This window comes from Archocentrus centrarchus, chromosome 16 (genome assembly GCF_007364275.1).
Source record: "Archocentrus centrarchus isolate MPI-CPG fArcCen1 chromosome 16, fArcCen1, whole genome shotgun sequence".
NCBI lineage: Eukaryota > Metazoa > Chordata > Actinopteri > Cichliformes > Cichlidae > Archocentrus > Archocentrus centrarchus.
Window position 1 is genome coordinate 25,387,303 of NC_044361.1, and position 12,540 is coordinate 25,399,842.

Consider the following 12,540-nt stretch of genomic DNA (forward strand, 5'->3'; position numbering starts at 1 on the left):
AAGATGTCACTTAGGATTTTCAAATGGATACTAAATTGCATAAAAATGCATCTACTAAAAATCTCGGGCTAGTTTGAATCTCCATGACCTTGACCCGAAACTGCAACAACGCCACCTGGGAGCCAGAGGCAGACAGAGAAAGACCCCAAAACCCAGGCCGTCTGCAGCCCCCAGGAGCACTGAAGACTCAAGGCCACACATCCTGATGGCAACCGCATACGCACCCCAGAAGAGGAAGGAGGGGGTCCCTAGATGGAGCCCTTATGGCTGTAGGTCTGTGACAGGAGGATTAAGAATGACCTTGTAGTGGCTGAGTCCTATGGGAGGACAAAGCAGACCATCCAGACTTAGTTTTATGTATCCATCCATCTTTTTCTGCTTATCATTTTCAAGGTTGGGGTGGGAGGGGTGGAGCCTATCCCAGCTGTCACAGGCCAAGAGGCAAAGGTTTACTGTATGGCAGATCTAATACAGAAAGACAGACAACCATTCACAATTTAGAAGCGCCACTTAACCTGACTAAATGCATGTCTTTGGACCCTGGGAGAAAACTGACGCAGACATGGTGAATCAAGTTGGATTAGAACCTAGGACCTTCTTGCCATGAGGCAGCAGTGCTAACACCACGTGCTGCCCTAGTTTTAGTTTAGTTTTATACAATGCTAAAATAAATCGACCTGTACTGTGGTGGACTGCAACCATGGGTCTGCTCTAAAGGCTATCAGGCCCTCATGCCACCTTTCACCTAAATATGCACATGAGTAGCACGCTGGGATGGGAGGTAAATTGTAAATTTGTAGGGTTCTGGCAGCGCACCTCCATTTCCTCCTCACAAAAAAAGCCGATGCTCTTCTCCTGCCCAGCTCTTCTTGTGTTACAGTATGTATCTCCTCCACGCTCCTCTGATGGGAGACATACCAAGCCTTCTTGTGAAGGCACGTATGGATGTGCCATCCTGCAGGAGCTGGACTACCCATGCAACCTGAATGCTGTGGGTACTGTCTAATGGTACCAGTAAAAAGCTACACTAGATAAAAATCAGGAGAGGTAAAGAGAGAGCAATAGTATTTGGCCACCACCTACAAAACCATTCCCTTTGTAGGGATCGTCTTGTTGCCTCTCCAGTGAACCTGTTGTCACTTTAATTTGCACCAATTCAGCTTCACAGTGGTTTCTGCTCCCTGACTGGTATCCCTGAAGTTGACTGTGTTACACTGTGATGATCAAGTGTTGATATGTGAGCAGTGTATTCATACTACAGAAACTGGATTTAATTTGCAAATGCAAATAACTTCAGAACCATTAATGTTTCTTCTTCAGCTGACAGACTTAATCTGTTTCATATTTGTGGTCTTTGGTGTCTCATGTTAAAGATGTCAACTAGGGGATTCATCAAAGTGTTCCAGGACCAACTGGCTGCATTAGAAATGGTAGAGTGGTGATAATATGAACTGCTCACTTCTGTGTAGTTTGGGTTAAGCTCCTTAACTGAAAAATGAGACACTTAAACTCTCACGCATTTATTTAAACACTTTTAAAGGACAAACTTTAACACAATGGGAAAATTCTAATCTCACTAAAAAACAAAAAGAAGTTCTGTACAGTAATAAATATACAATCAAGGCCAGAGTCACAAAATCACAGTGCATTGGACATCAAAAGTTACAAACTAATTCAGTGATAAATGTGATTTGTTTGCATTGATAACATATAAAAGTTGGGAAAAAACAGTATAATCAACATTTTCCAAAGAAGCCCTTTTACAAAACTGAGGCAAGAGTCTGTGTAATAACTGTTAAACACGTTGTCTCACAGGATCTTCAGCATTTCTGTCAAAATCCAACATCAATCTATCTATGATAGACATTCATAAAATTGGAACAAATGAACACAAAGTTTAAACTGAATTCTACATTTCTTTGGTGAATTAGCTGTATGTTTCATGGAAACCTTTAAAAAGAGAATCCAGATCAGGAAAAATAACAACAACAAAAAAACACTTCTATGAATTTCATTCAAACTAACAACTTACAGTTTGTTACGTCACCACAACTGAACCCGTGTAAGGCCTGCAAACATTAGCACAGACCTGACTTTATTTAGTCTTATTAACAATATGACAATATGTCACATACAGCACTTGTCTGTTTAAATAAAACACTAACTTATAGATACAACAAATAATGGCCTAAGACCACAGAGTCTCTACAGTCTCATCTGTAAATAAAGATTCATCAAAAAGTTTCTTTCATTATTTATATAAAAGTCACTGATTTAGTTTAAAGGGAAGGCATTGGCTCTGAGTGATTATTTTAATCCTCCTTCAGTCTCCTGTGGTTTCTCTTGATAAATGTCTTCAGTATGTTCCAACAATCATCAGGGTAACAACCTTCAGTGGCAGGGGTCAAAGGGGTACCTGGCGACGCCTCCGTGAAGCTCCACCTCCGTGTCAGACCAAGCGATGACATCACCTCTGAGGTGGCTGCCGCAGGAGGCCAGACTATAGATGTCACTGGCGCTCAGGACATGTGACCACATGTGCAGGTCTGACATCTCGCCCACGAATGACTGAGTGGCATCAAAACGACCTCCGAGGGTGTCCTGAAGAGGAGATGCACAACAGTGGTCAATAACTGATTTGTTGTTTTGTTTTTTTCCCGCACCAGCAAATAGAAAAATGCTGCAAAAGCACACAAAACACAACGAAACCTGAATAAAACTCAACGAAAATAGGAAAAAAACGATGCAAAAGACAACAGAAGTGTTTTCGGGGAGACAATAATGTGAAGGAAAAGCAGAAACACTTTGATTGTGTTTTGTAAGATTTTATCTTTTTTTTTCTTTTTTAACTTCTATTGTGGTTCATTCAACATCTGTTGTGTTTTGTGTGCTTTTGCAGCATTTCTCTATTTGCTGGTGTTTTCTTAAGTTGTAGTGTTTTTATAGAACAGCTTGCTTTGTCTTTACCTGCTCCTGTCCCAGAATGAAGACCCCTCCAGCTTTAATGGGGTGCCAGGCTGAGAGATTCACCCCTGACCCCCTCTTCACCCCGTCCTGGTAGGCCTCCCACTGTCCATCTCGTGTGGTCCAAGTCACACACACATGGTGCCACTTCCCATCACTCAGAGACAGGGGCAGAGTCGCTGCCTGTAGATGAGATGTGGAAAACTAATTTAAACATATTCTGGGGAAATATGTTTTGAATTCAGAGACCAAACTAAACTAAAGGCTATAGTGCAGCAGCTTTGATGGACAGGTTTGCAAAAAATGGGCAGCTGTAGCAGGTATCTGTCTGCCAGGCTTCACCTTTGCTAAATGGAGTCACTGAACTGATCAATACTATGGCTTCTGTGTGGTACAAAATGCTTGTGCTCTAGTTTTGTTCAGTAAAACTCTGGTATTTTATTACTCTCATACTCAGCATTAATTAGCAGGTGTTTGTGTTTTGCGACCATACAGTTTATGGATGCAAAGCTAACCATACGTGGCAACCACAGGGTCCAAAAAAAAAACAAAAAAAAAAAACCAACAACCTGGCAGCCCAAAATGCTTCAAAGTGTGGAGATATGGTGATTATGTCCATCTATTATATACAGACTATGTCAAAAGTCTATAAGCAGAAGTCAGTGGAGTTCCCTTTTTTTTACATGGGATTTATTATTTTGTGTAAAATCTACACCATGGGTATGTCATAAATACATCATAACATTTTTGAAACTCTACACTGTAATCTGACTTGTGCTGGCCTGGAAATCTAACTACACGTTGCTGTCAATGTACTGCCACAGCTATACATGGTGGCAATGGTGTCTGTGGGGTGGCTTTGGCTGAAGAGGTAAAGTGGGGCCTCTACTAATTGTAAGGTTGGTGGTTTGATCCCTGGCTCCCCCTGTCTGCATGTCAAAGTATCTTTGGGCAGGATACTAAACCCCAAGCCCCCCCCCCGTGCATTCAATATAGCACAAAAAGTGAAAAAAAAGAAGTTCACTTAAACTGAGCATGACCCTGACTCAGAGGACAGTTCATATTTCTTCACGCTCACCTTGTCATCGATCAGCAGTTCTATGGGATTGTTCCCCCACTCAATGAGCACCAGCTCGTTGGCCTGTCCGGGTGCAGAGTAAGAAAAAGGTGTCCCCAGTCCAGGTCCCACTCCCGCCTTTATCCAAACACACAAAGTCAGAGCGAAGATCTCCTGCAGCAGTGTCCTCTTCACCCGCCCGTACATATAGTTGGTCCTCATGGGGAAGCTGATCTGGAAAGCATCGGGACTTTTCGATACCTTCCTGCTGGAACCTGCTTAAGGAAACATAACATCTTTCATCCACTGACCAAACGATCAGACCTGAAGTTGTATTCAACAGCTGTTTTGATGTGATTTTCCTCAGAGAAGAAAGTGTATGTTGGGTTATCATAAAATTCTGTTTGAATGTATATTTTTCAGCGCATTAAAGACTCCTTATCCATGTTTTCTTACTGATAGTGTAAACAGCATCTGACAGTCCCATCCCAGGACTGGGTTTCTTTTACACAGTCACAAATACTGACACTGCTTCTGAAGGACGTACCTGAGAGGTGCAGCTGATTGAGCATCGTTTCCAGCTTATGTGAGTGGAAACCGGTCCGCGGCCCTTTTGCTCTGTATCCCGTGTGTGGAAGGTAACTGTGATTGTCAGCTTCATTGTCATGGTGATCACCATCATTATCATTATCATCATTATCGTCATCGTCGTCATCATCGTCATCATCATCGTGGCGGCCATCATCATCGTCACTGTCTGCATCGTGGTGGTCATTGTTGTGGCTGTCATCGTGGTGGTCTGTGTGGCTGCCGCTGTCACCATGACCATATCGATGTCCATCGTGATGGTCGTCTTTGTGGTCACTCGGGTGTCTGTCATTGTGGTGGTCATCAGCGTGATGCTCTCCGTCGTCTCCGTGGCTGCTGTCGTCATCGTGGTGGTCCGGGCTACCATGGGCGTCAGTGTGATGGTGCAGCTGTTGCTCCAGTGTGTTGATCTTCCTCTGCAGCAGCTCCTTCAGAGAGCTGGAGTACGTGGTAGATGTGTTCCTCTTCTGCCGATAGAGGTGGAAACATGCAGGTGAAGTTGCATTATTGAGGTAAAAGGTATAATATCCTTTTTTTGATCAGAATGAAGGGAACAACTAGTCTGTCATAAGCTTTAGAAAAGACCGGTGTGTATTTATTTATTTCTTCTGCTAATATTTCTGTAATGTCAAACAAGGCAGCCAGTGGTGCTGCTGATCTGTCCCTCTTGCACTCATTGTGCCACTCTGTCTGTTTCTCTTCCACTAAGGTAATCCAGGCTTTGGTTGTGGTGCGTGCCGTGATTATGAGTTTGTCAAGGGAGATCACGATAATTACTACCGATCTTAGACCCCCCTCTCTCTCACACACACACACACACACACACACACACACACACACACACACACACACACACACACACACACACACACACACGTCCTGGCATCTGTCTTTGATCACAACTGAGGGAAAACACAGCATATAAGGACAGGAAAATGCACCAAACCAGACTTTAAAACATTCAAATATCCACAAGATCTTTAAATGTGCTCTGTCTATCCACTGTAACTTTGTCTGCATCTCTGACGTCCACCCCTGAGCTTGTTGCCAGTCCTTGGAGCCCACTGAAGGACATTAGAGTAAACTCGCATGGGAGTGAGTGGCTTTATGCGATTAAGTTGCTCCTTTATCTAAAGTACTTAGTGGGCGTACCACTTTAAGGCTTTCAGTGACGCATCAAACGTTTTAACATGTCAAAACAAAGGAAAATCACATGTGGGAATGTCACAAGCCACCCTCTACCTCATTAGATGAGTTATATCTACTTAAACAACTTAAATATGCCCTTCCTTTCTTTCAGCAGTTTTGTATACATTATAGAAAGTTTAAAAAGTTCTCTTTCCGTCTTGCTGCTCACCTGCAGGTTGTCCAGCCTCTCCTTCAGTGCCTGCAGCATCCTTTCCATCTGCTCTGGAGATGATGTGACGTCCCCTGGTGTCTCATGTTTATCCTTCCCGTGGTTGTTGCTGCTATGCCCTCCATCAGATCGTTGCCCTCCCACTGAGGGGTAGTGTGGCGAGTCTGGTATGAGGTTGCTGTTGCCATGGTGACCATGCTGGTTGCTATAGTGCCCATTGTCAGTGTATGAGTGATGGCTGGCCACTCCCATGCGATGCAAGTGTGAGGCATCGTGAGGTGACGCACCCCGTCCGAAGCCTTCACACAGAGTGAGCTTGGCTGTGAGCTCCCTAATAGTCTCCCTTTGGTCCAGGATGATCTCTTTCTGCTGGACGAGACTCTCCCTAAGGTGGAGGATGGTAGCTTTGGCCTCTTCGCTTGCCCCCCACCAGCCAACTGGAGGTGCACTTTGATGGCCCTGTCCGCTGGGCCCCGCTGCACCCACGTTTGGACCTGTTGTTGGGAAGCAGGAAGGGTCTGCATCCAAGGGAATAGGGGTGCACACAAAGCGTGGGTGGGCTCCAAAGTCAGACCCAGAGCTGGCAGATGCCGGCCAGAGAAGGAGTGAAAGTAAAGAAAAGACAAAGGGAGCAAAGAACAGCTGTACAGGCAGAGAGATCCTCATGATCTCCATTCAGAGTTCAGACAGACAGACTAAGAAGCTTGGCTTTGCTTCAAAATGTGTGATGCCACTTCAAGTAAAGGTTGTGTTGACTTCTTTGCTGATGTGAAAGAGGCATCAGGAAGCAAAATAATAGATTTCCATCCCCAAAATATCCACTCATCTGCGAGGAACTCAATCATATGGGTCTTGAATTTGGTTTTACTGTGGATTGTGTTCTTTCTCTTCTCCTCACTGAAGAATAGATAAATGCTGCAAAACAAAACATGGGATACTAGTTAGTGCACTTTTTTATAGCATCTACTGACACACATATTGTACCATGAAACAAAAGATCTAGCACAAATTTTAATTATTAGCGCTTAAGTTTTAAGACACTGTCAGATTTATCTAATATTTTATCCTCACACTTTATACTTGGGTCTTCAGAGAAGCAGACACAAGAACCTTTTTGCTCTTCTTGTGTCAACTTCCTTTATCAAACAAAGGGACAGTGAGTTCACATAAAGGTTCTTCAGTTCTCAGCAGGATGTGTTGAAGGTTAAACACCTGATAAAGGAAAAGCCTGACATTTGTGGCCCCACTTAGCTACAGTGTCTGACCAGCAACCTTCATGGCAGAGGCGTGTGGCTAAACAGCCAGAGCCTGTCCAAACAAGGATTAGTTCAAGGCAGAGGTGTGACATCCTGACTGTGCTGGCCAGCACTGCAAAATAAAGAGAACCCCATACTATTACAGATGTTTTTAGATGAATTTGGACAGGGCTACAGGGGGCCAGCAGGGTCATAATGAATGACATAATGAATGTCCTTCATTATACAGGGTCGGCATTTTGAAATGGCACACACGTGATGTGACAGCTAAACCTCACTGACCACCTGTTGCTTGCAGTGACCAGCTACTCCAATAAGTGTGTGTGTGTGTGTTGGAGTGTGTGCTGATTCTTCACTGTATTTTATTTATAATGAAGTGTGTGTGTGTGTGTGTGTGTGTGTGTGTGTGTGTGTGTGTGTGTGTGTGTGTGTGTGAGAGAGATGTAGTAAATCTTCATTGTGAAATCTTTACAAACATGGGTGTTTTTCATTCGTCGGCCTTTTCACCTGACATCTTCTGTCTCTGTTTTTTCCTACTGCGATTTACGCGGCTTAGAGGAGGGACAGATGGTCGAAGCGCAGAACTGTGTCACACCCAATCTCCACCATTTAGAGTTTATTACCACCCACAGGTCACTCAATTAACCTAATTGAAAACAGTTGTTGTGCTAACTTAGCCAGAGATAAGTGGTGTGTGTGTGTGTGTGTGTGTGTGTGTGTGTGTGTGTGTGTGTGTGTGTGTGTGTGTGTGTGTGTGTGTGTGTGTGTGTGTGTGTGGTGTAACACTGGGGTCATGCACCAACCAGCAACATATGGTCAAGGTGGATATTTAAGTCGCGTGATTAATCTAAAAAATCTGACAACTGCAGTTTGACCTGTGGTTAAAGAACAGCTCCTGTTGACAAAATAAGGCACTCTCTATTTGTAAACAGACTTTTTTTTTTTTTTGTAGATGCACATTAAACCAGATCAATGTCAGATCAATGTCAGCATCGATATCGCCACTGTTATCGCTCTTATTTAATTTGTTGAGACCTTTTAACGTGATACAAAGTCGCTTAATAAAGGAGTTTTCAAAGAGTGTACACTTTGGCTATATGTTATTTAAGAAATACACATTAAAACGCAAGTTTAAGCAATAATTATGCCAAAAAATGTTTTAAATGTCACTTTTTTTAATTATTCAGCCTCCTTTTGTTTGTGAATTATTCAATTAAGCACACACACACAAAAAAAGAAAACTCGATTGGTTCACTTAACAGTATGACATCACTGGTTTCTAATGTAGAAAAAACTTTTTTTTTACCTCCCACCTAAGAAAAAAAAAAGTTTTCTCACATCTGAGAGATTTGGTTTTAAAATTCTGGCAGAAGCTCTGTTCAGGTTGTTTAGGCTTCATATTCCTTCTACCTGTTCAGTTTAGGAAAGTGCAATTACACGACACTGAAAACAATAACACATTAAAGTTGGGTGGCTATTATAGTGCAGTACAACTGTTTTCATTTTTACAAATCAATGTAATAAATGTCTTATTGTAAAGAATTACTGAGTATTTCTTTTTAATCAGGATGATTAGAATCCTGCATTTATTTTCATTTCACCAATAAATGCAGCTGCCTCTGTCACACCTCGCTGAAATGACTGACACATAAACAGTATAAAGCAAACATATCTAATTAAAAAAATAAAAAAGCACAATGGCACATATGTGGCATTAAAGTTAAATGAACGTTGGCGTCCTTACCTTAAAGCTTGTGTCTCCACGCTGTGAGTTAGTTGGTTCTTTCCTCATACACTGATCAGATTGAGGGGATTTACTCCAGAGCAGCGCTCAAGTCTTTCTATCCCTCCGTCATTGTCTCTACCTCCCTTTCCTCTCTTCCTCTCCTCCCCTTCTTCCCTGTTGTTGTATTTTTTCTTGGAAGGACACACCTCTTTTCCTGGCAGACTTTTTGGCATCTTCTTTGCTCCATCATCTTTACCTTTAACCTCTGACTGATGCATGCAAAGAGACCATAAAAAACAAAATCACCTGTCTGACAAATCAGACAAACCAATTAAAAAATAAAAACCCCACTCTTCAGGGTATAAATTATACCCAATAGTACACAAACATTGGCCTCACCTACTCCAGCACACGTCACACAGCTCACCTAGATCTCAGCATGGGAGTAATTGGCCTGATTAATTCCTCGTCTGACTAACAGCCAGAGAGGCAGAGGCAGGACGACAGATGGCTGCTTTAAGGTCAAAGACAGTCACACAGACAATGAAACCAGCGGGCTGACTACACAAACACCTACAGTAAACTTACACAAACAGGTTCAGAACCAGTGACGTGTCCAGGGTGTGTTTAAGTTATCACAAACAAACTCAACTACTATATATATATATATATATATATATATATATATAGTAGTTGAGTTATAGCTTCTACATCTTTGGCCAATTTAGAATGACCAACAAACCTGTTATCATTGACTCTATGTAACACACACTGGTTGTACACGGTTGGACCGCCTTTTACCTTCAGAACTGCTTTAATTCTTCAGATTCAACAAAGTGTTGGTGGTCATAGAGGAATGGACATGCTCAGCATCATGCTGACATCTAAATGTCACAGCAGAAATTGAGGCTTATCAGACCAGGGGACATTTTCCCAGTCTTCAAGTGAGCCACAGTTTTCTGTTCTTGACTGACAGGAGTGACACCTGGTGTGGTCTTCTCCTGCTCTAGCCCAGCGACTTCAAGGTTCAACATGTTGTGTATTCAGAGTTGCTCTTCTGTATATCTTGGTTGTAGAAACACAAGGATTTTCTCTCTCTTCTTTACGGAAAAAAGAGAGAGAAAAAAAAAAAGATTGATCCAGTTCTGCCAGCAGTGGCAGAAATGAGGTCCCTCCCAAGTGTGGCTGTGCTCGGCCTTAGAGATGGGGTGAGGAGCTTGGTCATTCAGGAGGGCGTTGCAGTGGAGATGCTGCTTCTCCACATTGAAAGGAGCCCGGTGAGGTAGTTCGGGAATCTGATGCCTCCTGGATACAGCTAAGAACACCTAGGTGAGGTGTTGTGGGCATGTCCCACCAAGGCAGAACCAGGACACACTGGAGAGATTATATCTGTTGGCTAGCTTGGGAACACCTCTGTGTCCCCCCAGAAGAGCTGGAGGAGGTGGCTGGGAAGGAACGAGGTGTGGGCATCCCTGCTTTGACTGCTGCCCCCACAACTCAGATCTGGGTTAAGCAGCAGAAAAAGGGATGGATGGAAGGGAGTTTTTTGAATATGTAGATTGCCATTTTGATTCAGAGGAGCTTTTTGTATGTCTTTTGTTCATTGTTTTTTTTTTTTTTCTTCTTTTGTTTAAGGAAAATAAAAATACATTGTTGGGAAAACAGTACAGCAAATAACGGGTATGCTTTAGGGCGACGGCGCTAATCACCGAACCCAAAATCAGAGCAGTTAGAGGATTAAAGAGGTGATCATAAGGCGAGGAGTCAAAGTTCATGCCCTAAATCTGAGACTGTCTGCTTCATGTATACCAAAATCTAACCTGCATTTCCTAGTGGTGTCTCAACAGGATGAAAATGCCATGGAAAACTATTTATCTGCAAAAACATAACAATTTACCCCATATTTATAAAGGATTCTTATTAATCATTCAGTGTCATTTTTCATTTTCAGATTGTGAAAGTGCATAAAACTCAATGAAACATTCAGTGAGCATCTGTCATCTCACACGGCATTGAAACCAAAATCACAGGCTACTTTACCAGACATGTTTTAAACCAACCATCCATTCTCTTCAGCTTATCCTGTTCAGGGTCGTGGGGGGGGGGCTGGAGCCTATCCCAGCTGTCATAGGGTGAGAGGCAGGGTACACCCTCTACAGGTCGCCAGCCTGTCGCAGGGCCAACACAGAGAGACAGACAACCATTCACACTCACATTCACACCTGTGGGCAATTTAGAATTACCAATTAACCTAACCCCACTAACTGCATCTCTTTGGACTGTGGGAGGAAACAGGAGTACTCTGAGGAAACCCACGCAGACACGGGGAGAACATGCAAACTCCACACGTTTTAAACCTTCTGTAAATATAAAAAATGTAAAAACCCTTCTTTATGTGCTAACCCTCATTTTAGATTTTATTTATCGGAAGATCTCTTTTATATGACTTCATCACATCACTGTCCTAGAAAGTGCTATGTTCCTGAAAAAAAATAAATGTCAAACAAGTTTTATCCCTGAATATGTGCTCGAGATCCCACAATGAACAGAATAATGACTGAGCCTTGAACACCTCACCTGTCTGTTCTGTCAGTGGGTTTTAATGAAGCTCTGTGTGACGGCATGCATTTAAATGGGAGCGGTCTGGGTGACTCATCTTTATTGTTTAATAGGTCAGTACGAGTCTGTCAATCTCCTTAGCGTGTGTGAATTAGGCTCCGAGGAAGTGAGCAAACACAAACAGCTTTAAGGCTCAGGTCCAAGGACACTGACCACAAACGTTTCAGTGTTTTCCCTCAACGCTCAACCATGTGACCCAGAGCGGCACAGAGCGCGCTCGTCTGCTGTGGGTAAAGCATGGGAGGTTGCTCTGATGAGGAAAGAGGTGAGGTCTGGTCTCTTGAGCAGAGAGATGCTCCCACACAGCACGCTACAGAGTCAAGACGCTTTGACGCAGTTGATAATGTGGAAAAAGTATTTGCCCCCTTCCTGATCTTTTTTTTTTTTTTTTTTTTTGTCCTGATTTCTTATGCCAGGTGGGTTTGATTAGCGCCCACCCCCCCTATAACTGAAATCATCATTTAATAACCGCATTTTGTTTTTATCTTTATCAATATTAAAACTTATTTGACAATCTGAAACATGTAGGTGTGACAAATGTGCAAAAAAAACAACAACAACCCAAAAACAAATAAGGAAAAGGCTGTAGATGTACAGTTAGGTGGCAATCTTATCCACAAAATAGTGGAGAAATTTTTCACAAAACACTGAAGAAACACCAAAGGATGTGTATTGGAGAGGGTTAAGATAAGAGCCTTAATTGCTGTTAACTGCTTTTCTCCACACTTTTCTTTTCCCACCATTCTAGTAAAGATTAACCTTGGTTTCATCTCTCCAAAGATTTTTTTCAGAGCTGTGCAGGCTCTTTGACATGTTTTGTTGATGAAGTCTAATCTGGCCTTCTTGTTCTTCAGTGTAAGCAGTGGTTTGCAACTTGTTGTAAACTCTCTGTCTTTATATTTATGAAGGCAGTTTAGATGCCTTTATTCAAAAGTGGCTGAACTTTATAAAGAAAATCAAAAACTAAGCTACT

The 12,540-nt window shown here is 42.6% G+C and overlaps 1 protein-coding gene across 1 annotated transcript; it reads right to left on the reverse strand.

Moving 5' to 3' along the window:
* Positions 1 to 1,504: 1,504 nt before the first annotated feature.
* On the reverse strand, positions 1,505 to 9,115 carry LOC115794588 (neuronal pentraxin-1). Its single transcript, XM_030750176.1, has 6 exons — positions 8,967 to 9,115; positions 5,967 to 6,881; positions 4,569 to 5,076; positions 4,043 to 4,296; positions 2,968 to 3,147; positions 1,505 to 2,601 (listed from the first exon to the last, which is right to left on the reverse strand). The coding sequence occupies exons 2-6, from the start codon at positions 6,639 to 6,641 to the stop codon at positions 2,392 to 2,394; spliced, it is 1,827 nt and encodes a 608-aa protein (XP_030606036.1). The 5' UTR covers positions 6,642 to 6,881; positions 8,967 to 9,115; the 3' UTR covers positions 1,505 to 2,391.
* Between the last annotated feature and the right edge of the window lie 3,425 nt (positions 9,116 to 12,540).

What these genes read in the sequence shown, in the direction of transcription:
- LOC115794588 (XM_030750176.1), bottom strand. Translation starts at nt 6,641, where the DNA reads ATGGAGATCATGAGGATCTCTCTGCCTGTACAGCTGTTCTTTGCTCCC. An exon ending in AACTGCTGATCGATGACAAG is followed by an intron (nt 3,148 to 4,042) that starts GTGAGCGTGAAG and finishes TCTCATCTACAG; the next exon opens with GCAGCGACTCTGCCCCTGTC. An exon ending in TCATTCTGGGACAGGAGCAG is followed by an intron (nt 2,602 to 2,967) that starts GTAAAGACAAAG and finishes TCTCCTCTTCAG; the next exon opens with GACACCCTCGGAGGTCGTTT.